Here is a 27,774-nt window from a genome sequence, read left to right on the forward strand (position 1 = left end):
ACTGGTGTTGTGATAAAGCTTGTATAAAAGTCAATTATTGACAATAATTTCCAAAGAAAATTAGGTACGTGTATTGAACATTTGAGACGTCACATTATCAGAAAGTTTACATGCGTCACAGTCGTTTTTTACAGTCTCTTGTCATGGCTTTACACTGGCACAGTTTTGCCTTTTTGGGGTTGTCTCTCTTATCACACATGTATTCACAGGTTACAAAGAATTGGAGTGGAAGTGCAAAAACATGGAGATCCTCTCTCGGTGTCGGGGAGGATACACTGACTCGGAGTGACACACAGGAATAAGATAGAGATTAATCTTTCATCTCTAATGTAAGGACTTCAGGCACAATGCACACGGCCCCAGTGAGGCAGCCACACTTGAGACCTGGAAAATCACATATTATCACATATATTTGCTGGCTGTTAAATGCATTAAAAAGCATGTGATTTGAACACTAATAAGACAAAACATAATTTCTTTTCAGTTGTGTGCACAGGGTCTGTTGTGGTGAACAAAAAAAAATAGAATATTAAATTAGAAATACTAATGAAAGGAATATATTAATCTTGTAATTTAGAAAAGTGTCAAGCATTTCATTATTTTCTTCACTTCCAGGTATAGTCTAGCAGTAGTGTTTGATTTGAAGAGAAATGACTAACGCTATCAGGTGTTACTGGTCTGCAGTGGCCTGAGTATCCTCTCCTGATTGTGTTTGCGGAAAAAGGCTTTTCCAAACTCATAAGAACTGATCATAATGGCGCAGGCTGGGGCCACTTTGATCAACCTTGGGAGGAAACCTGGCAGAGAGACAACAGAAAAGAGGAGTGATTACATCCCATGTATTTGGCATGTAGGTAACTATAATGACTCACAAAATATCACACAAGTATCTACCTGCAAGCAATCCACCCAAGCCGTCCTGCGCCACAATCCTGCTCATCACGCTGAAGGTGGAGGAGTCCTGACATGACACTTATGAGACAAAGACAACAGTCAACATCAAATGACACATTAATGCCATTCAAAAACAGAACACAAGTGATGTAGTGTCAATAATGTAGAACAACCTTTTCTGTCTGAATATACAGCCCTGTCAGATGAGCTCAAGTAACTTTTCCTCAACACCACCTGTCATGTTCCAAATGTGTTGATTTTAAATGATTTAACCCCTTCACATACAATTAACTTTAATGTAGAAAAAAAGGGTTCATCTTATTCCACTATGCCTGCCAGTATCGCTTATATATTCTGTGCCAGCTTGTTCTAGCTCTTCATTGAGGCCATTTACACCGAGTGACATATTTTAGCCCAAAACTCAAAATTCATCCTGGCATATTTGGTATTTTTGGGTTCTCTTATATTGTCGACTGAAAGAGAACATTGTCTTGGATTAAAGGAATCCAAGACAATGTTTAGAAGTACCACTTAGGGTAAAACATACCCCTGTTTGGGAATCGGCTAATGTACAACCTTTGCAATTGTCAGAAGCATTTACTAATTATTATAATTATAGATTATAGATATAATAAATATATAATAAAGAATGAATGTCGTAATTACAATTCTTTGCTTGTAGCTCTCCCAGCATCACCTGCCTTCTCGTTTTGACGACATCGAAAGGTAACGTTACAATGGACGCAATCTGAAAGAAATGGAAATATGTATGAATTACTAGATTACGGTTTACTTATGAATTGTGATATTTTCTGTTGAGTTGAAAGCTGAGCAGTTACAGGAGACAAGGGGGAGATACACTCACAGAGCCCGACACCGCTCCAGATACGAAGGTAATGGTAAATGTAGGTTCACTGGTGTTATAATGTTCACACAGCCAGCTCTTGCCCTTCTCATAGTTGTACCAGTACATGGCTGAGAAGGGCACGTCTCGGAGGAGTGTGGGCCCCAAACCTCGCCACAGAGACAGCCAGCCCTCTGTTTGCACTGCGGAGCGGATGCAGTCAGTCAGCTCCCTGTACGACTGTTTCTGAGACTGCAGCTTCGTACGGATCAGCTCCAGAGGGCTGATCACTGTCACTGAACCCACTGACGCGCGCGCGCGCGCACACACACACACACACACACACACACACACACACACACACACACACACACACACACACACACACACACACACACACACACACACACACACACACACACACACACACACACACACACACACACACACACACACACACACACACACACACACACAGAGAGAGAGAGAAAACGAGTTCAACCACATCTCTTGCTGCTGGATGGAAAAGGACAAAAATCATACCGTTGCAAAGAAAAAAACACCTGGTGACAATGACATTGAAGATCATTTTTTAGTTTGGTGGAGCATTTTAATTGAAAAGAGAAGTATCTCTCTTTATGAACTATTATGAAGCAAATTGTAGTCAACCTCATCAACTCTCTTTTTAATAACTGCTTACGGGCCATTATTAAAAACAGAGTTGAACTGAGTCAGGGTCACGATGTGTCGGACTACGTTTTCTAAATGAAATCTAGTGTAGGATGAAATAACAGAAATTCCGGGTCTGTATGGCAGAAAGTATAGGTGGTTGCCCTTGGAAATTAAACCACCAGCATTATTAAAATACTGCAAAAAGGTAACCATGCTGAAAGGAGCTCTAATAATGCCTTTTCACCTGGTACATTTTTGTCAAATATATATGCTCAATTCTGTAAATAATAATTGAATGCAGATCATCAACAGTAATTGAACAGAGCTGGAATCTGTCCTGTTCTCTTGATGTGACAGCAGTCAGCTCACCTCTAGCGATAGCACCTGCCAGAAGAGGAGCCTCCTGAGCATAGTCTCCCATCCTGACCCTCAGCGCTGCACACAGCTGGTCGTAGCACGTAAAGTAGATAACTGTAGCTGGGACTGCCATCACACTGGAGATAACACATACGGAAATTATCCACATATGCTTACATCAAGATGATTCCAAGCAGGGAAAATGTCAACCACAAAAACAACACCAATAAATTAATGAATGTGAATTATTAAAGAAAATTCCATTATGACAATACTTAACATAAATCAATCTTTGGTAATCTGCCCTCAAAAAAAAACCTCAGGTGGTTTGCACTCATCTGTACAACTTCAAATGAACGCTCCTTTAATGAGTGCATCAGCTGCCGGCTAAATGACTGTTGACCAACCACATTTGCGCAATAACAACTCCAAAAGGAGAGCAGGAAGGATGAAGTGCAAGTGAGGGAATAAAGGAGACACAGAAGGCTTCACACTCACAGGGTTGGAGGTAGACCGCTCCATAATGCCTTCACTCCTTCATGGCGTACTATCTTGACGAAGGCATCCTGCAGAGATTCAGAGTGTAGAGTCAGTGTAGGAAGACGTGCTGTTTGGCAGTCGGGACAAACAAGCTAGGGCATTTTTCTGACAAACTACTAAACTTTATATTTTCTTTGGTAAAGAGAGAATGGTACAATCATAGGGGAGGGGGAAATGGTTACCAGTGTGCCATGGAAGTGACCGGGGGCTTTGTACCAGGCCTTGGAGTTGCCGTTTTCACACACACATATGTGGTCCATAAGTCCATTGCAGTAGACAAAGCATTTGCCTGAAAGATATTGAAAAAAATAAAAATAAAACACATTTAACATTCACTGTATTAAACATAAAACTAGACCAACGTGGTTCATATTCATTACCTTTGGGAAAGGGATTTTTCTGTGCTTGCAGTCTGATCTTCACAACATCCAAAGGTGTAACTGAAAAAAAGAAAAATTGACATGAGCCTGAATGTATAAAATTAGGAACATTGTATTAATGTTGTTAAATGTGATGTCTTTATATGCAAATTGTAGCTCCACTGTACTTATATCATACACCAATGTTTGTACATGTTTTTGGACAGTAAGGTTTGCCAGGTGAGGTAAAACACTACATGACACTAGGGTTTCTGCATGTTGTAGTCATTATTATAGTACATGTTCATCAAATGTGCATTGTCCTGAAATAATAAAATAAATAAATAAATTATCAGAAGCAAAACTGATTTTTGGGGTGTTTTTCCACACTCTGGCACACCAAGAAAAAATTTTTTTTAGATCCATTTTTTATTATTTTTATATTTTTGAACATACAGAACATACAAACACAATTGAACAAGATAAAAAACCCTCTCCCACCACCCACCCTCTGCGGTCTCGAGGAAAATAAAAATAAGCAAAAACAAAAACAGATCCCACCTTGCCTAGTCCCTCTCCTCTAGTTCTTGTGATGCTGAGGTCATTTGGACTGATACCTGTGCTGCTGCGTTTTTCCATAGGTCTATAGTCGATGACTTGACTTTGTTAATCCTTGCTGTAGAGAGCTCAAACATAACTATGTCTAGGAAATACGCCAACCACTGTTTTATACAAAGCGAGTGGGGTGGGGTTGACCCAGCGTTGAGCTATCATTTTCTTGGTTGCGGTTGCGCCGGCTAGCCAAACTTTCTTCTGTCTCCCAAGCAGGTGTAATTTAGAGTCATCATTAAGTAACAAAACAATCGGGTCAGTACACCAAGCACATTTTAATACATTTTAAATATGATCCAGATAAGTAGTCCATCACGGTCACTTTTTGTTTAATGAAAGTTCTATACAGCATAATACACATCAAATTCACATTATTAATTTTACTACATCCATGTTCATTTATTGTTTATCTTCTGGGTTGGATTTTCCAACAACAAAGCTTATAAATGCAATAACCTATTGCTTGTTAGTTGCCCCTCAGTTCTAAGATGTTGGAGCTTCTCATCAGCATTTGAATATACCACTTGAACAGACTTTAGAAATTGTTTTGGCATCAGCTTCAATGCCACCACAAAAATGCTACTTTACTTTTAACAGAAATTGAAAAGAAACTGGATGTTCACTGTGGATTGCCTAAACTATTGCAAAATAGTATAGAATTGTATTAGCACTGCATTAGTTTTAGACCAGGTGTACCAACTAAAGTGTCAACTGAGATTAAGGTTTAAAGTCGTTTTAAGTAGATTTTCATTATGTACTGAATTGAGTAGAAAACAGTGACTGCCAGGAGGAAAAGTAAAACAAATGTTATGAGAAATAATGAAAAGTATTACATGAGCTATAACAAGTAAAAACACCAGCCTAGTTCTTCAAAAGAAAAAAAACTACACATAACAGATAAGTCTCTCTAGTATCTTACCAAACAAAGATGTGAGGATGGCTCCGGAGCAGGACGCCACCATCTGTTGGAGTGGAGTAATGCCATTACAGGCTGGAGGAGCAGGACTGTGACCAATCATAGTTTTCTTCTTAAATACAAAGATACAGTTTGACATTAGACGTATTTAAATCTGTACGTTAGTTATCATGTATAGAAAAACTTGCTTTGCCGAATTATCTAATTAGCGGCCGCATAAACGGTAGTACGTTATTACAATATCATTCCAGGTGTTGTAACATTAGCTAGCCTAACGTTACATGAAGAGAGCTTTCTGGCTAACCCGAGTTTAACATATCCTACCTGCTAAAGCGCCTCAGGATCAACGAAGTCTTCCATGAACAAACACGCACTCTCAGGTTGTTCAGTAACCCGACAGTACTCTTTAAAGGGAAAGCATAGCTCAACACGTGTTCAGCGTTATGTTCTTGACAGTTACCGAAGCTAGCTGTGTTAACATAGCAAACATTACGTGATGAAATGTCCTACGCAATATTAATTTTAGCAGAGCACATTCTTCCATTTTACGTTACATCTAATACAATAAAGGATACAAAAACAAATACACTTATAATGTATACAATGTTTTTGTAAATGAAACAATTTGTCGAGATACATTTTTTATTTATCTATTTATTTTATTATTTTTGTTCCAGCAATGTGGAAACATTACATTCAAACACAAAGAGGGCGTTTACTTATTTTCGGTGTTGCCAGGGTTGAAGAGTTTCCGAAAACAACTTCTCAGTTTTTCAACGATAACGTTCAGAAAAGACAGGTTATATAAGAATACAATCTGAACTTAATGTAGTTAGAAAACTGCTGTGAATCTAAGTAAATATTCTATATTACCGTGTCTGGTCTGTTACTGCTTTTAAACGTGACAGTGGTTACGTGACCGGAAAGTGTCAAACATGGCAACGTAGACTTCCTCAACCATTGGATTTAAAGCGGGAACGAGACGAAGCAGTCATCTAAAAAGTTTACTAACTTACAGCTGGCATAACAGTTGTGAAACATCGTGCCAATGGGTCGTTTGTGGTAATAAACACGCTAACACAACTCGTGTGCTGTTTATTAGTGTAAAATTACGGAATAATGTAGCTAACGTACGTTGAGCAAAGCAGCTAACCGACAAAACGGGGAAACGTCGAGGCACTAACGTTACGGTAAGACTGCATTTGAATGAGTAGCTAGCTAACCTTAACGTTAGCGGTCGAACAGCAAACACAAGGCTAACTTTACTTTGTTCATATATTAACTTTACTATTCAGGCCCCCTTTTTGCCTTACTGTTTATCTTCTTTGTAAATAACACTTCATTTGTTTACAGTAACGTTACACGGGACAAATAAGGATATCCTGGGCATGTTGACTAAAGAAAGGAGGGCAATACAAGCGTGTTTTACTCCATGAAAGAGAAATGAAAGAATAGAATGAAGCCGAAACGCATCCAGAGGCGTAACGTTACAGGACCCAAGTGGCAAGGTAATGTTATTATTACAACCGTGTTACACTTGCTAAATGTTTGTTTGTCATAGGCCGTTTCCGTGTTTTCTGGTTGCATTTAAAATGTGCCGTATTATGCTCATTTTCAGGATCATACTTGTATGTATAACATAACGTTAACATGATTAACGTTACATGCTTTAATGTAAAAAACAAACAAAAAAAGGTCTGCTTTCTGTCCCGAGAGTCAGAATTAAACATGGAGATGGAGATTAATTTTTTATGCACCACATATTTGGAACAAACTGCAACTTTCAGTTCTTTAAATCAGGGCTGAAGACTTTTCTATTTCTATATCCAGTAACGTTAGGCCTATTTGTTTATTTCTTACACTGCACTGTAACTTTTAATCTTGTATTTTATACCATATTCTAGGGCTGGGCGATTTGGAGAAAATCAAATATCACGATATTTTTGGCCAAATACCTCTATCGATACTGCAACGATATTGTAGTGTTGACTATTGGTGCTTTCACAAAATATTCACACAATGAGAATTTTGATAAATAATCATCAGTAATGTGGATATAATGACTAAGTGGGTAAATAATAGATCTAATAGAACAGTTACAACAGTCTGGTAAGTTAAGAAAATGACATCACTTTACTGTAATGCAGCCTTTAAAACCAGGAAAATACAACACTTATGTCTTATAACCATATCCAAAATCTAAGACGATGTATAGTCTCATATCATGATATCGATATATTGCAGCTCTACCGTATTCTGATTAGCTGATTTATAATATTTTATTTAGCCATTGCATTGCTTTTAGTTGCTTTTAATATGGAAAACATGGTAAAATGTTACTGAACATGATTTACTATCTATTAAAGCTGTATTCACCCCTCTGCTTTAGCCCCTCTTTTTTTCCACTTGAATCCCCATATACATTATGTATATAAAATGAGTCCTTTTTATTTGAAGTCATTCTGAGTCTTAACAGTTGCTCTTTCTGTTAAGGAAACGCATGGTGTAACCATTCCAAATGTAGAATAGTATAATGTATTATGGGGGTGGCGCAGAGGATATGACCCATGTCTTTGGTGTGGGAGATCTGGGTTCGTTTCACACTGCAGTACATCTGCCAATGTGTCCCTGAGCAAGACACTTAACCCCTAGTTGTTCCAGAGGCATATGACCTCTGACATAAATACAGTAGCAATTGTATGTTGCTTTGTATAAAAGCGTCAGCAAAATGACATGTAACAAATATTTGACCAGATCAATGACTCAATTAATGATCATTCATTTACTAAAATGAATGTGGTTTTATTTGTGATTGATCAATCAGTTTATTAGTGATTACTTATTCAATTTACCAGTGGACTTGTCATCTCCCTCTCTCATCCTGTGACTTCACTGATTGCCTGTTTAGGGAAAGGCGCCAGTACTGGTGGTGACAACGCAGCCCTGAGCCAAGCTAAGCCAACATGTGTGTCCTCTACTGCTCAAGTCAAACCTTTTGCTGGGAAAGTGTTTTACCTGGATCTGCCATCAAACAGAATAGCAGAGACATTGGAGAATGACATCAAAAACCTGGGAGGGGTGAGACAAAAACACATTTTCCCTGTTTTTTGTTTTGTTTTTTCATGTAACAGAACAAGCCAAACTTTTCAAATGTTTATTGTTAACTTAATATAGGCAGCAGTACAATAACTTTGCCTTGATAAAGTATTTAGGTAAAATTGTTTGCAGTTTTTGATACTTTTTGCTATGGACACATTTCGGTTTGTATTACCAAAAATGTATTTAGGTTGGATATCCATCCAACCCTGTAAGACACTGTAAACTTACTCTGTGTGTTTGCATCAGTATAAAGGTTGTAAAGCTTTCCCTAAAATCATTATCCTGTTTTTATCTCGTTTGTCACTCAGACTGTTGAGAAGTTCTTCAGTAAGGAAATTAAGTATCTGGTATCCAACAAGAGGGAGGCTAGATATGTGCAGTGCCTCAGGCAGGACTCTCCTGTCCCCAGCCCGGACTCCGGCCCGAGTTCACCTCACCCTCGAACAAACCAGCACCAGCCTGGCACCCGTGGGGACAACATCAAAAGCAAGTCTCAGGGCCAAACAGACTCTGTAAGTTCACTTTCATTGTTTCATCAACCATAGTGCAGATATGTTTCTAGGTCTCCCTTCTTACCAGTGCAATTCCCTCCTAGATCATTTTTACTAAGTATTAGTGTCATAGAGTTTCTTTTCCTTGTTTTTGTTGTTGCAGTTTGTTCAAAGTCGAGGGAAGTCTTTGGTGGAGAGAGTGGTGAAAGAGCAGGTTTGTTAAGTCAACACTTATGAGTTTAGTAAGGAGCTTTAACTAACTTGTTTCTTTTCTGTGCTAATACACATTTGTTTGTTTTTAGGAGAGGATGAAAATGAACAAGATCCTGTCAAATGCTCTGGAGTGGGGTGTGAAAATCCTCTACATAGATGGTATGATCATGTTGTAAATAATGGTTGATATAACATTTGAATTCATAATGTAAATAAATAATGACTTTCTGTGGTTTTATTTCTTTTATGGCACATTCAGATATAATGGCATATGTTCAGAAGAAAAAAAAGATTGTCAGCAAACTGTGTCCTGCTACCACTGCTGTCAAAACGAGCGTAAGTTTACAGGTTTAAATTCTTAAATATATAAAGGTTTTAATCAAATTTTTGGATTGTAACCTTAAAAATTATTGTTTAACATTGTTGAATTTTTTTTTTTTTTTTTAAATGCTTTTCCTGTTACTCTTTATAGGTCAAAGCTCAGTCAGAAGCAAAGCAAGGCTTTCAGAAATGCAAAGGTATAATGTAATGTAGCGATTACCCAGTCTTATATATATATATATTTTTTTTTTACAATTTTACAATACATGCTCACATTTTAAATTGTTGTTCCAGGGGGAAGGATCAGTAAACCGTTTGTTAAGGTTGAGGATTCAAGCAGGTAAGAGACCTAACACTAAAAGAAGCTGACATTCACGCGCTGTCTTCGAGTTGTTTACATCTATTGACTATGAGATGTTTCTTTTCCCCTCCTCAGACACTACCGTCCAATCTACCTCACTATGCCTAACATGCCGGAGTTCAACCTGAAGACTATTCCTCCATGTAGTCCTTTCTGTGTCGAGGACAAGGATCCTCCTGGGAACAAACAGCCGGGACACAGGTATGGGATTTCTTCTCCGCTTTGCTTTTAGCTAATTTATGTGGCCAGCACAGTATGTCATGCTTTCACAAGGACTACATTTTTAAAAACTTAAATATTTTAACCACTGGAACTACCATATCCCCCCCCCATAAAATTCCCCTTAAGGAGCTTCAAAGTTAAGTTTAACTAATGTTTGCACCCAGCTCCTTTTTGTATTTTTCAGTGATCTATATCTTTTACAGTATTGTTGTTTATTGATGTTCTGTTGACAGGGTTTAAAATTAACTTTTTCATCCATCAGCCAAATGGCAAGTGACTGTTCAAATTTCACCAGCCACTCAATAGATTACCATTGTTTTTTTTGGAGGTGAGTGAAGCAAATCTACCAGCCACTTGCATATTTTACCAGCATTTGGCTAGCAGATGATGCTAATTTTGAACCCTGTCTGTTCTCTAATTGTGTTTTTTATACTGTGTGGTGAAGCTTAACGCATTATTTTTCCACACTGTTTAAAAATAGATATTTTTTTTTTGCATACTTTCCTACACATTTATCTGTAAATCAGTCTGACACATTTGGTATATTTTGAAATTTTGGGATATGAGTAGAATTTAGTTCTGTGGGTTTGAAAAGTGCTTGTCCCCACAATTTGAGTAACTCCTGCTGGAGCGACCCAGTGAGACAGGATTAAAATATATTAAAATGCAGAGATCCCAACTGTTTTTATCTTAGTTTGGTTTCATTTGTGCACACTCTGGGAACAGAGGTGTGAACGCCTCAGCCAGTGAAGAGCGACAACACGGCCGAAAGAAGACGAGAGACAAGAAACGAGGTGGCTACTGCGAGTGCTGTATGATCAAATATGAGAACATCACCACGGTAAGTTATCACGTGTAAAAGCAAAAAACTGTCAATGCAATACCATGGCTGTAATACAATAATTAATTGTAATGCCACATAAGCCAAAACGCACACAACACAATGCATATATGTTTTGGAGCCTACTATTCAAACATTAAAAGTGTATACTGCAGGGCTTACTGATGAAAGTAGTGCCAATATGAAAGTTGCAAAACTGCTCTTTATTTTGAAAGACTATATGGAGAAGGCATTCTTGTCTTATTTATTTGACTTAATTTTCATTTGGGTCATAGCGTACTTAAATGTATCACAGTTATTTTTTTGGTAATGTGTTTATGAAATAATAAATGTCCAACTCAGCAGCTGGTAAACTTGCAAACCGTATTAAGTAAAAAAATGTTATGACGCTAATAAGGCACTACTTCAGCCTTTAACACCTAGAACAGAGTGACGTAAGGTGTATGGCAAACTGCTAATTAAAAAATAGCTAGATATGTAGTGTTGTACAACGATATTGACAATACTTCCTACACAGTCCTTTTGTGTAATAGTTTCACCTTAATTCGACTGACAAACGGGGATTTATTTGTTATGTCTAAAAACCCTGAAATGCCTGTAATTTTTTTATTTTTATCAATCTAGGTTTATTTTATATTTAGTTGCCCATGAGTCAGAGGAAATTGTATGCTCAGTAGCCTCCACTGGACCGCTGTAATGCTCAATTGTTCAACTGAGGGATTCTTCTTTTGTTTAGCATCTAAAGAGTGAACGTCACAAGGCTTTCTCCAAGAGTGACAAATACCTGGTGGTGGACAAACTGGTTTCAACTCTGCAGCACTGCAACTTTCTCCACATCAAAACTCAAGTTAAAAGGTAATTTGTCCACATCCCTTTTAAAAAAAAAAAACAACTTTTAAGTAACATATGTTCAGAAGAGAGAAATGCATGTAAAAATTTGTTTTTGACATAACGTTTATCTTTCTGTTTCATTCTATTCATGCATTTGTTTCTTTTCTTTGCCGTTAGACCAAAGTGCAGTGTTTCCTCTGTTCTGATTGTTCCTGGACCATGTGGGAAAACTGTGCAAAGACACAAGGGAGATCTTGATACCACAGAAGAAGAGCAGCACCAGACTCTCGATGGGCATGAGGTTTCTTATTCAGGACACACTTTAAAAATCAGATCAGATGCAGGTTCTGCTCCTCTGATTCACAGGGAGGGGGAGAGGAGGAGCTATTACACACACTCAGACAGATCCAAGCACAAATCTATTGCACGTAAACGGCCATGTAGGCAGAATTCTTTGACTTCTTGCTCTCAAAAACCTGAGCAAGCTCCAATTCCTCAGCCCAAGATGGAAATGGCCCCCTCTAGAGGTGAATGTCTTCCCTCTATTCCCTCCAGAGATACTCGGGTCAATAAGGTGGACCAAACAATAACTCAAGACATGAACAGCTCAACCTCTCACTTCCATAATGTGAATGTACAGAATGAAGCTTCTTCAAAATGCCTTGATGTTGAAACAAATCAACAAGAGGAGTCTGATAAGAAACAGGATTCCTTAGTGTATGAGGCTGTTGAGGATGGAAACATATTGCCTGACAAAATGACTACAAACAACCTCTCAGAAAGGGAAGAAGCGAGCCTTCCTTCACTAAGCTTCTCTCCGGTCCGGAAAATACAGAGGAGGGTGAGAGTTTATAGACGCAAAAGACGGAAAGTAAACCCACACGTTGAACAGGTAGAGCCAAGTGACTTTCCCGATGACTCCAGGCTCAAACTTTGGGAACTTTTTCAGTCAAGTGATGACATGGACGTGGAATTTCTGGGCTTTAAGGACTAGGAAGTGAGGGGACTGAACTGAAGGGATGAACTGGACTATTATTGCCTTTTCCAATACTTGAACCAAATGACATTCTGTGCCATGGACTATACAAGCTACTAGATTTATCTTATATTCAGAAACATCAGTTTAACTATGGCTTAGTGATCTACAGTGGCTTATTGTCTTTCACAGAAGAAGAAAGCCTAATTCTTTTCTCCTTCATTTTGTTTCATATCAGATGAAAGGCAGCCCCTGATGTGCTGTAGCATTTTGTACACAGCATTGTATAAGATATAAAACTCAACAAGCAAACGATGACATTCCTAATTCTCTTTACAATGGCTTTAAAATGATGTTTTCTTGTGCTGCAAAAACTGGTTGAAAATACATTTATATTTAAATTCTAAACTCAGTCCAAAGACAACACAGAACTTGGAAATTGAAGAATGTATTTGAAACTAATATTGCCATAATATTGGTCTTAAATGTACAGAATTTAGTGACATACCTACAAAGTATTAAGGAGGCATTATTTTAGAAAGGGAACAGTCATTTGTATCACATGTATTTTTAAACAATTTCACAAATTTGATAACTTGCCAATTGAAAATCTATGAAATAATACTGTGTGAATTAATTTTAACAGAAGTGTTTATTTTCATAGTCTCTGCATGCAGTCGTTTCCACTGTATGTGTAAAAGGAGCATTATATGAAAAAAGGCACAGTTATCTGAAGAAAGGTGACTTGAATCTTCCTAGAGGAACAGGGAACTGGTTTTATATGTATACAAAATACATAAAGTGGTTGTATATGTATTTTAATGTGAATGACCTGCAGGTTGGATGTGTGGTACTATGTATATGACATTTTAGGATTCTTCCCAATCTGCACTTTTCATGACCTGGCTTCACATGCTTTTTCTGATACATTAGCTCAGCTTCTTCTTCTCCCCGCATTTAGTGCATTAGCATAGTGCCCTTGTTCTCTCTGACTGCTCTTAAATGGATGCACTGGGTCAAATGGCAGTCTCTGTGCCTCTTATTAAGAGAAAGACTTGTTGTGAGGTACAAGCACAGCTGCAAATAAACTGGCAAAGGCAACACTGAATGCATTAGTCATTCATTATTTTTTTCTCCTCTCATACAGATTATAACCTGTTGCCACTGTGCTTTTATGATCATGGTGCACAAACTGTTCCTGCCTCATACATGCTATCGTATACCACACATTAAAGGGTCCAGCCATTATTTATACACGTTTATCTTTTGCAGGGTTGCAGGGGCTAGAGTCTATACCTCACATAGACAACCATTCACACTCAAATGTATGCACTTTCTGTACAAATTTAGAGTCTTTAGGCAAGGCAAATTTATTTGTATAGCACAGTTCAGCAGCAATGCAATTCAAAGTGCTTAATCCTTAATGTCTTTAAACTGGTAAGAAACCATGCAGACATATGGGAACATGTGAACTTAACACAAAGGCCTCAGTCCTGGTTGGAAGTGGGCAAGTCTCGCTTTGTTGTTTAAAGGTTTGTGGAAGATGTCAAGTATATGAATGAGAAGTTTCCCTATGTAGCTGAGAAACTGCTTAAGATTTGTTGATTATGTTCCCATTTGTTGTTTTCGCAAAACTGGAAATTATGACCGGACTGAAGTGCATGATCAATCTTGTATCGTTAAAGGGAAAAACAATTATAAAACAAAAACAATATCACCACATGCACATATAGGAATAAATAAATTGTCCCGTTATTAACCTGAAAGATGATTGAGTGACTCATGGTGCTTGTATAGCAGGCAGATTTGGGCAGGAATGGCGCTCCTGCAGCAATTTAACATGGAGGAAGGAGGAGGAGGTGGGCGTTGATATCATCCCAGTCGGCGGAAGGTCGGGCCCGCAGCTTTTGTCCGTCCCGTCTCCACGGCTCGCTCATATTTATGCATTAGGCGTTTCTGCAGTGAGCCGCTGGATATTGATCTGTTTAAGGAGGTGTCCCCAGTCCTCTCCTCCCCTCCATTTATCCCTCCCTCTCTCTCCTCCTCCGTGTTGTTGATCCGCGGGGTCTCGGCGCGCTCAGACGCGCTCGGCGTTCAGACTCGTAAGGACCCCGATGGCCCCCAACCAAAGGGACTGCGCTAACCAGACGACAAGCCTCGGCTTCAAGCTCCCCTAGCGAAGGCAGGACTCAGAGAGCCTGCTCCTGGAATACCGCATTGTTTTATAATTTTCAACAAAAGAGAGAAAGGTTGTGATGATGCGCCCGCGATGGTGGATTTCCCTTTTGTGCGTCTGTGGATTGATGCACGTCGGTCAGCAGAGCAGCCCTAATGCCAAAAATGGTAACTGATGTTATTTTGGATAGCCTATTACATCCATTATTATCGCGCAAACAAAGCGTTTGATCACCGTCAATATGCCTTTGTATGTTTGTTTTTTTGTATCATACCTTCGGCTACTTTATGGTCTCCATCTAAAATATGCATATAGCCGATAGCTGATTCGTGTTATCAAAGGAAATGGGACCAATCGACATTTCAGATGGCGGTGTTTGTGATGTATGTGTCTCTGTATCACTTCTGTTTCCCGCAAAAAGGGACAGGCGGGTAATGAAATCGGTGTTTTCCTCTCTGTGCAGGAGACGCCTTGTCGAGCTTGAAGGCTCTTCGTGATGCAGGCAGGTTTGTCGGGAAGGAGAACACGGTGCCTCTTCGCCTGCTCTACAGCAGGCACAACCACAGTCAGATCACAGAGGATGAGCTCAGCACCAGGGCTAAAGCCAGCCCCGGCTCCACACAGGTACACAGTGTTTACTAGTGTTGTCAGGATGGAGAGAGGAATCTCTGCATGGAAGGTGTGTGTGTGTTTCCTGCATGTTTGTTTGCGTTTGCATCTCCTCTGCGCTTGTCCTCAGAGGGGAAATTAATAATTAGTTAATTACAAGCAGAAACGCTTGAAACATTTAGACAGTAACAGGCCATGCAAACAGCTGACCACTGTTGCTCTAAACTGATATAAAATATTCAGCTTAGTAATAGGTCCTACATTTTTACTCTGTCCATACTGCACATTTTCTGTAGGAAATCAGTAGCATAATTAATAATGTAGGGTTAACTTGCATCTTGAGTGTCCAGCTGGGCTGCTGTCCCAGCAGCTGCCTCACCTTTACCAGCTCCTGTCCCATTATGAAGCATTCTTCACTTTATTACGACAAATACAAGTTGGTAAAAAATAAAAATAAAAAGTCAGAAATGCTAAAAGATACACTATTTTAAAGGTAATAATAATAAAAAAAAAAACTGTCACCATTACATAGCCTGTCCACCAGGAGGCACTGAGGTTAAAGTTTATTTAACTGTTAAATGTCCTGCTTTGGAACATTTGGCCACAATTCTTTAATAACCAACTTTGAAGAATCATTATTTTAGTTTTATGTAATTGTGTTTAAGTTAATAAACTTGGCTGATATACCATTATCAGATTCTTTTAGCTCTCAAATAAATCAATATCAGTTGGGTGTAGGCTACTAGCTGAATATCTAAATATTTACTGTGATAATCTGCAGGAAAGAGGGATCAATTCCCAAGAAATTCTTTTTTTTAAATAAGGAAATACATACATAGACTACATACATACATACAACATTTACAGTTATATTTTGTACTGTTGCCAGTGTTTGGAACAAACAACCCCCTCTCGGCTTGTAGGTAAAGTAGGCTATGCATGGGTTAAACTTAGTTTTGCACTAAGTTTGGATATTACCACCCACTAAATCCACAATGTAACAAAATTATGCTGAAAGCTATTGGTGATCATTGATACCCAATGAACACAACAACATTGTTTAACAAGAAAGCTTACCAGAGTAATTTGGCCTTGTCTGTAATAATCGATACAGTGCAGTAATAATCGTAATCACTGTTACTGTGTTCACTGACTCAGTTCAGTGAAGCAGCATGTCTGCTGGGTTCATTTCAAGAGATGAGTCAATTAACATTGTGCAAACCTGTCATGCGTTTTTAATTTGTGCAGCTTAGTTTGTGTAGGCTAGCCTATTCAGGGCTCTGATCATGGAGAGGGCTACAGATGGTAACAGGCAGGGAGGTGTTAACCCTTTGTCTCTCTCACACCTCAGACAGAGCTGCAGCCTGATGGGTAAACAAGCTAACAGGAACCATCTGCCATCAGATATCATTTTAATGTTTTCCTTTTGAAGCAGAGACTAACCTCCATCACAGGTCTGTCACGTAACAGTCTTTTTGTGAACTGGAGTTTAAAGCGAGACAGATTTCTGCAGAGCAAAGAAACACTTTTACTTTCTACACAGGTTCTTCAGAATATTTGCTCAAACCATATCATATCATGCCTAAAACCTCATATTTCTACAAGTCAATTACCTTCTCTGGAGCCAGTCAGGATAAGTGTGTAATTCCTGAATTTACAGCTCAGGAGGTGCGTTTATTTTACACTGAAAAAATCATTGTGGCAGCTAATAAAATAACAGGCAATTAATAACAGCCTCAAAGTTCTAATAACATTATACAATATACATTGCAAGTGAGGAATAGATCCCAGGTAGGAGATAGGTGCATCTTTGATTAGATTTTTTATGTTCTGAGTTTTTTTTTATTCTCCAGAGAGTTGAATCTGGGCTGCAATTAGCCGTGATGTCACTTGCACAAAGCTTGATCAGTTATTTGGCTGTTTTTAGATCAGCAGCCTAAAAACAAATCTGTCAAATAGTTCTGAAAATGTGTGACACACCGGAGTTTATTTATAGGATTCTGTTGCATTGCCTATTTTCAGTTTCAGACACAAACCGCTTCACCACTGAATGAGCAGTGGGGAGTTCAGCAAAGTGCTCATGTTGTTTTGGTGGAAAAACAAATGCTTCTTTAAGTGGAATCTGTGTGTGTTGGTCTGCCTTCCTGCCTCTCTGTCTGTGTGCAGTGCATTGATAGCACTTAGTCATAGTTTGACAGTCGTGAGTGGAAAGTCAGGCCTGCTATAACTCAGAAATCAATGTAAGAAGAGTCAGTGGTGGCCTCAGAATATTGGCCCGGCTCAGTCAAGCTGGGATATGCTTTCATTAAACACAATTACTGGTACCTCCTCCCATCATGGATCCAATCCGCCAGATTAGATTTCATCACAAGTGTGCCATAGAAAGGGATTGCCCTTTGTACGTGAACACACACACACACACACACACACACACACACACACACACACACACACACACACACACACACACACACACACACACACACACACACACACACATATATACACACACACACACACCCTCACCCTCTTACCCGCTCTTATATGCATTGACCATGCACAGACACACGCCTACAAACAATAGCGTCCGTGGTCAATGGGGACCACACGGGCTAAGGTCGTCCTTGGGTGAGCACCAGGGGCATCTCCTCAAAATGGAAACAAAAAAACCACACACACCCCTCCCCCCCTCGTTGTCATCCGGTGTCCGGTCTGTAATGAAGGTAGCCCGTGGGCCGAGCCTGGGGGAGGGTGAGCTGTGTTTTAGCTGAGCTCTGGGACTCCCTGGACCTGCACAGGAATGATTGTGGGGAGTTCTCATTGACCCAAGGGCGTGTAATGCAGCGCGTACCATGTGTCCAAAACTGGGAATGAATCAGACCCTCCTCGAGCCAAATCAATCAAACACAGCAGCACATGCAGTCAGACGAAGAAAGAGTGTACATATGCGTCATTGCTGCCAGACAAAAATATGGTTCAGTATAGGTTTAGGTAGGCTATTTAAATGAATCCTTGCCTTTGTGAAACTGTTACAAAACCAGTCTCCTAATAAAGATAGAAATCAATGGTCATTGAGGTACAAAAAAATGTGCATGTTTACTTAAGTGTGTATACAGTGTATGTATGTGTGTGGGTATTACATACACTGTATTTTTTGTAGCATTGAAGTGTTATGTGTGATATTGAGAAGAAGACAGACCTTGATGTCTTAATGAAAACACTCTTATTCTTAGTGCTGAAAGACAATGCAGCCATCTGATGAGAATTGATTCTTGCATATAATAATAAATTGATCCATGAATATGATAATGGCTGCCTTTAGTAACCGTAAATAACCTTTCTTCTCTGCTTTTTTTTTTAGGTGAACCATGTGGCCCAAGCAAGCTTTCAAGTCGACGCTTTTGGCAGAAAATTCATCTTGGATGTGGAACTGAACCAGTGAGTATTACATTATTAAATCTGTCTTTCTTTCTGGCTATCTATCTATTTTTCTGTGTCTATGGGTTAATGTCTTCATTGCAGATGTGTTAGAAGCTTATTTCCCCACCTACTTATTATTATTTTTCAATGCTGTGGCTTGGCTGAAAATCGCAAAAAATGTTTTTGAATGAATGAAAGTGGCTTAATTTCCGTTTCCTAAATGTTTATGAAAGTGCCTAAACGTTCACTTGCTTTTTGAAATGATCCCAGCAGAAGTCATGTCATTCTCTGGTGTTTGAGCATCAGTTTTGAGTAGAAATTCACATTGTGGTTTTGTTTAGTGTAAATCCCCAAGGACATATTGCACGTTAATCGAGTGCTGACTCCAGTATTTTAACTAAGGTCATTGTGGTTCTGCTGGACTGAGGTCATATTTTCCTGTTATTTTAGTGCTGTTTATTGCCTGTTTTTGGGAATGCACTCATAAGACATAAATATCTAATGCTGGTGTGTGCTGAAGTGGGCCATTGTATTGGTGTGTCTGTATGTATGTGTGTGTTGGTGTGTGTGTGTGTGCATGTGTGTGTGTGTGTGTGTGTGGGCATGCGTGTGTTAGAGGTTCCATCATAATAGGAAGTGATTTACAGTAAAGGCTGGAGCACTGCCCCATCAGACACTGATATTGATCACAGCACTGCTGATGGAAAGCGAGCAACTCTCTCCTTATTTTTTCTCTCCCTCTTACCTTGTCTCTCGTTCTCTTTTTGCCTCCACCTCATACACTTTTTAAAAAATCACTCTTTTCTCCTTCTCTCTAAACCTCTCCGTGTTTGTTTTGTTTCCGTTTCCATCTGTCACCCTTTAAGAACATGTCTTGTGTGTCTCATTAGCCCCCATACAGAAAGCCTGTGAACACACATACCGTGATGCTGCCTGCTCATCACAGTGGAAGTCTCTCCCCTACTGAGTGAAACGTTACATCACAGGAATTCCCACGTTTAGAGGTTATGTTTCTGTGAAGCCTACAGCTCACTGCGTGACGCATCAACCAGTGAGGAACAGAAAAGTCTTCTCCGCACGCACGCACGCACGCACGCACGCACGCACGCACGCACGCACGCACACACGCACACACACACACACACATATGCACAAGCTGTCACATATGCACATACACTTTCATCAGCACTTAGTTTGATCATGGCGAGTCATTATTCATGCGTGTAGTGAGCGTACAGCGTTCTTTTTCCAAAATGTCTTAACTGGATGTGGTGCAGAAAGGTCCATAAGAATGTCGGCTGAAAGGAAACATCCTGTTTTAGCTTTCCAGAGAGTGAAGTTGCCTCCAACCAGACAGCTCTGGGCAACCGTTTGACATGTGTGGTTCTGAATAAGAATGAGAGACTGAGACTGAGATCAGTGCAATAGAGCATTGGACTGTGTGACATTCATCGGTTTTCTCTAAAAATCGTTGGGCTGAAACAATAAGCCAATACATAGAAAAAGTATTTTCTTTGTCATTTTTCAAACAAAAATATCAAACATTTCCTCGTTCCAGCTCCTCATGTGTGGTGATTTCCTGCTTTTCTTTGTTTTATTTGATCATAAACTGAATCTTTTTAGATTTTGGACTGTTGCTGAACAGGCCTGTTACTGAAAACTAGCAATTTGTTAACACCACTTCAGCTTTAAGAAAGTGTGGTATTAAGTAATGAAATGATCAGTCAATTGATAGAAAATAAATCTGCAAGCAAAAAGGCCAAATAGTTAAATGTGAGTATTCAATGCTTTTCTTTGTTTGATATCATTGCAAATTGAATATGTTTGAGTTTTGGACTGTTGTTGGACAAAACAAGAAATTTGGGGCTCTGAGAAATTCAATTCAATCGAAAAACAATCAACAGATGAATCGATAATGAAAATAATGATTAGTTGGAGCCCTGTGTATATTGTTAATTGGTATTGTTTAAAGTGTGGGAATGTTTTGTTTTTTGGCTTATAGTTTTCTGTCCCGCGCAGGGGAAGATCTCCAGTTTGTTTCCCTCTGTGTCTGAATGAGTAAACCCCAGATTCCTCCGCTCTCATCTTCATCGTCCTCTACCACTGATCCCCTGTTTGACAGCCACACTGATTTTGTTTACAGATAGCTTTCATGCCAGACAGATTAAACCCAGTTGATGTGTGTGTGGGTACAGGTGTGGGAGGTATTTTAGCTGAATGGGCCAACATTTGTTTTTTTGGACTCCAGTAACAAAACCTAATTCACTCATTTTGGTCAATGACTTGACTCTGCTGCTGTGCATTTTTCTGTGTTTAATTGTTGCCATGAGCAAACAAGAAAGGAGTGTTTTCAGCTTTAGTTGTCAGCTGTGTCTCTAGTGCAACAGTACGTATTATTATTATTATTATTATTATTATTATTATTCTCGTCTCTGAGCAGCCGTTTCAGAGTCTTTTCCTCGAGCTAATGTTTAGCCATAGACTGTGAATAATAGGAGTGTAGGCGTTTTGTTATAAAGTCATATGTCTTGTGAATTTGAAGCACGTGCATTTTGGACACTGGATACTACTCAGATGTGAATATTTTACTTGGTTTGTGTTGTCCCCACAGCAGCTCTGGTTGGACGGTTGGTCTACCACTTTGGTCCAGACTGAAATGTCTCAATAACTATGAGATAGCTAACGTGAACACAGATTATGACTGATTATTTCGCCCCATCGTCACCAGAGTAAATATTGGACCCATTCTTCACAAGCCACATATCTCCTGAACATTCTGACACTAAAAAGACGGACAAATCCGGAGAAAATCAGCTTTGTTTGAGACCTGTTTCTGTAACAAACTCTCACAAGATTTGGCAACACAGATAAGCCAACGTCAACTAACGTTCGTGAACGCCCTATCAAAATTTTTTTCCATAATGCCAAATATGTCTTTTAGCTGTGTAAATATCTAATGTTGGCAAAAGCAAATAATATATTATACAAATATAACTTTTCATCCATCCACATGACGTTGACTACAACTTCAAACGAGGCCATGCCCATTTAGGAGACAGGAAGTGTGTACCGTTTCAAACCATCGATGCAGCGTGTAATATGCTATCTTTAGTAATAGAAAATCTTTGGGTAAACCCTTGAGAGGATGCTATCCTATCACAAAACTTGCACAGAAATGTTTTGTTCAGATAAGACATTGGTCAAAATGAGTGGCATGTATGGTGAGAATAATCAAGTATATTAATGTGTAGTAGTTGTTAGCTCTTTCAGTAGCCAAATGCTGTATTGACACGAGTCACTCATCTGAAGTGTGAGAGTCTATAGAGAGGAAGTCAGGAGGGGGTTAGGGGGTCTTTATTCCCTCCTCCTTCTTTGTCTTCCTCTTACTCCTCCATCTCAGCGGCCGCCTACAATTTCCCATTCATGGGACTAGAGTGAGCTGGAAATGTGCACAGGGTGGGGGGTTGCCTCTTTTTTTTTTTTTTTAATCATCCTCACACACACACACACACACACACACACACACTCTCCACCCTTGATTGCCCCTACGATCCACACCCATTCAGCCATGCCCCTACTACCCCTTTACCACCCCTCCCACCTGCTCTCACTGAATAATAGATGGTGCTTTAAGATTAAAGAGTGTGTGCACACTGTGTGTGTGTGTGTGTGTGTGTGTGTGTGTGTGTGTGTGTGTGTGTGTGTGTGTGTGTGTGTCCTCTCGTCTTGTTGGGCCTCAGGTGCAGAAGAGGCACGTAAAGTGTTGTCTTAATTAGAGATAACAAGACTGAATCGAAAGAAATGAGGCTCGGATGGAAAAGCGAAGGATCAATACTCAATAAAACGGAGGAGGATTCGGCTAAATCTGTTTCTTTAATTTCACACAGTCTTGTTGGGGATTTTAAAATTAGTTTAATAAGTTTCAGATCACCTTTAAAAGTGCACTAACTTGCACCTTTTTGACTTAATACTTTGCATCTTCGCTTTTATTACACCAAGCTGCTGCCATGACTGTGGGTGTATCTTCAATGACACAGTGGCAACGACCACACCAGTTATCTGTCAATAAGAATGAGTAGCCTCTTGTGTATTATATGAGCTCACAAAATGTTTGTGATGTTTACATGCATTGCTTTTCTCCAAAATGCATCATGTGTATCCTTGAGGCCTGACAAACGTGTGGAAAGCATTCCCTTCCTCGTGCAATATTTGCTACGTTTTTTTGGGAATATTTTAAAGCAGGGATCTTCAATGTTTTTTAAGCCAAGGACCCCTTAACTGAAGGAAAGATGGAGCAGGGACCCCCTACTACATACATTGTATAAAATTAACTAGGCTCACAATAACATCTACTTAGGGCAGCCTAAAGCCTTTATACATACATACATACATACATTTTCAACTTTTGTTGCATAGAATCCTAAGATATGAAAATAACCTAATAATTGTTGGCATGATTTTATAAATCATGTTTTATTGTTAAACATCCACATGTATGTGGTTGGCTATCTTAGTGACTACCTTTTTTTTTTCTTCAAAAAATTAACAATAATTTGGTGGCCCCCCTGCATTGACTCTGAGGACCCCCTAGGGGTCCCGGACTCCCTGTTGAAGACCCCTGTTTTAAACCATGGATTGTTAAATCATACAACAATGATTACAACATACATTACATGTTTACTAGCTAACAGTCTTCTTCCTTTCCTTTGACTACTAGTGGTCAAAACCTCCACACGGTACCTTAAATAAGACCTCCTACCTGAGGTAGAAACTTAAAGAGCACCTATTATGCTTTTTGGGAATTTTCTCGTCTTAGTGTGTTATATAGTTTTTTGTGTTTGTAATAGATTTATAAAATACAGTGTCTATCATTTATTTCTATTATATATATTTATATTTATATTATAACCAGATATTTTCGAACATCATGCTTATTGTTTGTATTGATGATTCAATGGGGAGAGTTTCTTGCCCATCCAAGCCTTTGAAGTGCTCTAAATGCCATTCATCTAAGAGTGTCTTTGTATAAAATTTGTGGTATTTTTATTTTGGGAACCCAGCCGACCAAAACATCTCCTCCTACTTGTTTTTGAGCAGCATAGTGGGAGGAGTAAAAAGTATTTTTTACCCAACAATAATCTCTTGTTCACTTGCAAGACAAATACATTCATCAAAATGCCATTCAGCTGATGTCATGTTCATATTGACTTCATGACTTTGTCTGACTTTGAGTGGACTATGGTCATTTAATCTCTGATGTGTGTGTAGGTGTCTGGCTGCCTTGGACCGTGAAAGGTGCTGATGCTGTGGTGTTAGCCGTGCATGTCCCTGTGCTGTGTGTGTGTGCATGTGTGTATTTATGTGTGTGTTGCTTATACATATGTACATGTGCATGCAGCCTTACATCTCCGCATATATGATTTAACTCTCTCTCATGCCCCATTCCAAGATAATCTATCATCCACCCGTGTCTCGCTCCCTGCATCCTGACATTGCTACAACCCAATTCCACTCTTCTCCTCTTTTTCCACCTCCATCTCTGTCTCTCCTCCTCCGTTACCAGGTCTGTAATTTATTATAGAGAGGCGTGATTTGAGTTACTGTGGACTTAATGAGAAAAACTCAGAGGTGTGCGTGTGTGTGTGTGTGTGTGTGTGTGTGTGTGTGTGTGTGTGTGTGTGTGTGTGTGTGTGTGTGTGTGTGTGTGTGTGTGTAAGAAATAGTTAAGGATGGAGAGAAAGAAGAGGACACAGAGAAAAAAGCTGTGTGGATGTCCTTCATTCATCCTTGGTGGATGGGTTGAGTAAGTGCAGGAGAGAGAGAGTGGTGTGTGTGTGTGTGTGTACCCTAAAAAGAAAATGGTCCCTGCTTCCTCTCCATCCCTATCTCTTACTTTCTTCTTCCTCTTCTCTCGCCTCAGGCAGGGTCCTCTCTCGGATCTGTGTGTAGTTTGATCACACACACACACACACACACACACACACAAAAAAAAAAAAAAAAAAAACAAAAAAAAAAAAAAAAAATAGCGCATAGCTTTAGCTATCACATTGGGAATTATTTGTGAGTGTGTCTTTGAGAAAATGCAATGCTCACAAACAGTATAATACAGACTGTGTTTGCTAAGTGGCTCAGCGTCACATCCAGGACTGTGTACAGTATGTGCTGGTAATAAACAAGCTAGTTCATGTGTCTGTGTGTGTTTTGCAGATTTTCTGGTGTGTGTCAGGTGCAGGTAGGTGGAGGTACAGATTAATTTTATGTAGGTGAGCAAGGTTAATTTAGAAGAACAAATAGCAGCATGGTGCAGGCCGTGCAGGAGTTCTTTAGGCATTTTTGAAAACATACAAACAGTTTTAAAGTTAAATTAAAAGACGGGTTTATATTTTTAAAAGCTGTCTTAAAACAAAACTCGCATACCCATATGTATATTGAAGCAGTTTTTTTGTTGCTGCTTAATTCTTCTTGTTCATAATACCCATTAAGAGATTAGATCAAAGTTCATATGAGACCTCAGCAGTCTGAGGTAGCGACAAAAGTCTTTTTGAGTAAGAAATTCTCCTGTTAGTGTTACTATCCCTCCATCGCAGCTCAGCAAGGAAACACTGTCCAGGGAAACAAAAAGATGGAATTGTCTAACTCGGACTGCTTAAATCTCAAATTAGCTTCAACTGTTCTTTAAAATGCATTTTTGTGCAGAACAAGGACTGTGGATTTTGTTCCCCATCACTTACATTGGGATTGTGTCAGGATTGGATCTCTTCAAGGCCAGTACGAACAGGAGGAAACAATAGCAACCAAAAACTGTAAAGCGTTGAATTACAGGCCTCCCCTTTAATGCTCCATCATTCTTTCTCCCCATCTCCTTATATTGCTTTTTTCCCCCCTCCCCCTCTGTCTCTCCAACCCTTCTGTTCCCCCCTCTCTTCTGTCGAGCCGTCTCGACTCAGTATGGAGGATTAGTAGGAGCTGACTCTCGCTGAAGACAGGGACAGAAGAAAACACTGTTGTTCTCTCCGCAGGAAAAGATACTAATGCCTCTCTAAAGACTATTGTCTCTTATAGATTACTCATTTTCCTCTGTCATGCTGAATAAAATAAAATTGAGATGATTGTTTACTATCAGAAGATTAACTATTTAACCACTGCACAAAGTCTGATGGAGTCAGTGGATAGATGGAGAGCACATTTATCCACAAACACAATGATGTTAGGGCATAAAATAGAATAATCTTATCAGCTGAACATAAAAAATAAACTAGTCATGATTACTTGGTCTCAAGTGTACAGGCCTCCGAAAGTCTGTCTCTGTTGACCCTGTTTACATGGCGTGGAGTTCACTAACAATCCACGTGTTGATACAGATCTGCATGTTCCTTCGTGCCCACATCCCCGGCCACTGCATAATTCAGGAATCAACTCTATTTGTCTTGTATGTTGCGTGCTACAGACCCAACTGCATAAGGGACCCACAATTGCAGAGAGCAGGAATATAAGCTTGATTCTTGCTTTTTTGTTTGTTCTATAAGCATCACTATATGTGGTTTGTGAGCGTCAGTATTCCCTTTGCAATAGTATGCCGGTGGCATTGCATGTCTGATAAGTGATTGGAGAGTGAATGAATTATAGCCTGGAGACCTTTAATGAGGCCTCAGTGGAAGGGGAGGGTGAGGCTAAAGGAGAGAAGGGGGTGGTCGGCAGGTGAAAGCAGCCACAGCTTTCCTCAAAGAGAAACCTCCAGCCCCCTCTTTTCTCTCCTTCAGTCCTTGTCACATTTTTATTTCCCTTATCAACCTTCCATCTTGCTGCACCCCCCTCCTTGTTTTCACCTGTGTACGTATCCCTTCTCTTTCCTCAGCACTCCCCCATCCTCATTACGGACGCCTGACACAGCACATGTTCAGTCCTTTGTGCGGTGGAGCTCTTTTATTACCAGGTTAAATGGCAAAAAAATCCATATTTAGAGCAGAAGTCCATTTGATGACTACAGTGCAGATGTGTGTGTATGTATGGATGCATCTGATTACATTTGCTTCATTTCTTTTGTTGTGTGCTTTTGTGTGTTTTGGGATGTTGGGTGTATTAGGAAGAGTCTTTGAAAGCACCTAGATTGGCCTGTGTGAAAGCAATGAGAAGCCTGCTACCCCAACACTTCCGCTCAGTCCTCTCTCTCTCTCTCTCAGTCACTCACTCACTCACTCACTCACTCACTCACTCACTCTCTCACACACACACACACACACACACACACACACACACACACACACACACACACACACACACACACACACACACACACACACACACACACAGGTCCTGCCAATCTGTCCTTTTGTGTTGTTTTTTATCCCAGTGTCATGATGGTGCCTGGCGACACAAATCGTGAGAGGAATTTTAGACCACATTGAAACTTGGTTTGTGTGTGTGCATGCATGATTCACCTCAGGAGAAGAACTCGGTTGCCACAGCAGATGTCTAACAATATGCTTTTAAAAGAAAGGATGAAGTTTGATGTCACTGACCGCCAGACGGACTCAGTGCACTCGCCTTTTCTCACTACTTCCTTCAGTTTTTACCTCCTGAAGACCCACTTAATAAAGTTGAATAAGTCTTTTCAGAGCAACATTTGTGTGTGTGTGTGTGTGTGTGTGTGTGGGGGCTAACTGACATTGAAGTGTGGAGAAAGCGAGAGACATTGATTACTATGTAAATGGCTGTTCTAGGTTGGCTATGAAATGTTGTAAGCTAAAAGTGGAGCGTCTGCAGATCCACCTCTCCTCCAGGCCTGATTGACAGCTGGCCAGCTCTCAAACAGATGTTGCCGCGGCGACGGAGCAAGAAAGAAAACCGGTATTGCGGAGGATGAGCAGACCATTTAAAAAAGCAATGAGCTGAGAGAATGAGAGTAACAGACACGGAATCAGACACAAAATGAGCAGTAGATGTGGGTGCTGTTCGCTTCGACTCCGTTGCAGCCACACATCTGGTCTGCACAGACACCTTTAGGTGCCAGATGCCACACA

The 27,774-nt window shown here is 39.7% G+C and overlaps 3 protein-coding genes across 7 annotated transcripts in view; 2 read left to right on the top strand and 1 right to left on the bottom strand.

The window, feature by feature from the left end:
- Positions 1–47: 47 nt before the first annotated feature.
- On the bottom strand, positions 48–5,717 carry slc25a40 (solute carrier family 25 member 40). The gene is given in 11 exon segments (XM_039805798.1): positions 48–699; positions 702–797; positions 895–972; positions 1,561–1,642; positions 1,760–2,043; positions 2,780–2,904; positions 3,266–3,333; positions 3,490–3,596; positions 3,688–3,747; positions 5,198–5,306; positions 5,519–5,717. Coding segments are annotated over 10 exon segments (1,029 nt in total). The 5' UTR covers positions 5,298–5,306; positions 5,519–5,717; the 3' UTR covers positions 48–670.
- A 347-nt stretch (positions 5,718–6,064) lies between these two features.
- dbf4 (DBF4 zinc finger) lies at positions 6,065–12,567 on the top strand. Its single transcript, XM_039805788.1, has 13 exons — positions 6,065–6,384; positions 6,548–6,702; positions 8,103–8,272; positions 8,602–8,805; positions 8,948–8,998; positions 9,087–9,156; positions 9,257–9,333; positions 9,470–9,515; positions 9,613–9,658; positions 9,755–9,880; positions 10,628–10,742; positions 11,479–11,597; positions 11,751–12,567. Exons 2-13 carry the CDS (start codon positions 6,651–6,653, stop codon positions 12,565–12,567), a joined length of 1,893 nt encoding a protein of 630 aa, XP_039661722.1. The 5' UTR covers positions 6,065–6,384; positions 6,548–6,650.
- A 1,862-nt stretch (positions 12,568–14,429) lies between these two features.
- Positions 14,430–27,774, top strand: part of adam22 (ADAM metallopeptidase domain 22) — a 62,605-nt gene continuing 49,260 nt past the window's right edge. For 2 of the 5 annotated variants that reach the window (XM_039805784.1, XM_039805786.1), the window contains exons 1-3: positions 14,432–14,892; positions 15,189–15,349; positions 18,696–18,772. In XM_039805784.1, coding sequence (XP_039661718.1) covers positions 14,805–14,892; positions 15,189–15,349; positions 18,696–18,772 — 326 coding nt within the window. In that variant the 5' untranslated portion in view covers positions 14,432–14,804. Of the gene's footprint in view, positions 14,893–15,188; positions 15,350–18,695; positions 18,773–27,774 lie in introns of all 5 variants that reach the window. The other 3 variants (XM_039805782.1, XM_039805783.1, XM_039805785.1) reach the window with 3 other exon arrangements.

The sequence above is a fragment of the Perca fluviatilis genome, chromosome 7 (assembly GCF_010015445.1).
Source record: "Perca fluviatilis chromosome 7, GENO_Pfluv_1.0, whole genome shotgun sequence".
Lineage (NCBI taxonomy): Eukaryota > Metazoa > Chordata > Actinopteri > Perciformes > Percidae > Perca > Perca fluviatilis.

What these genes read in the sequence shown, in the direction of transcription:
- dbf4 (XM_039805788.1), top strand. Translation starts at nt 6,651, where the DNA reads ATGAAGCCGAAACGCATCCAGAGGCGTAACGTTACAGGACCCAAGTGG. An exon ending in AAGGTTGAGGATTCAAGCAG is followed by an intron (nt 9,659 to 9,754) that starts GTAAGAGACCTA and finishes TCCCCTCCTCAG; the next exon opens with ACACTACCGTCCAATCTACC. An exon ending in ATCAAAACTCAAGTTAAAAG is followed by an intron (nt 11,598 to 11,750) that starts GTAATTTGTCCA and finishes CTTTGCCGTTAG; the next exon opens with ACCAAAGTGCAGTGTTTCCT.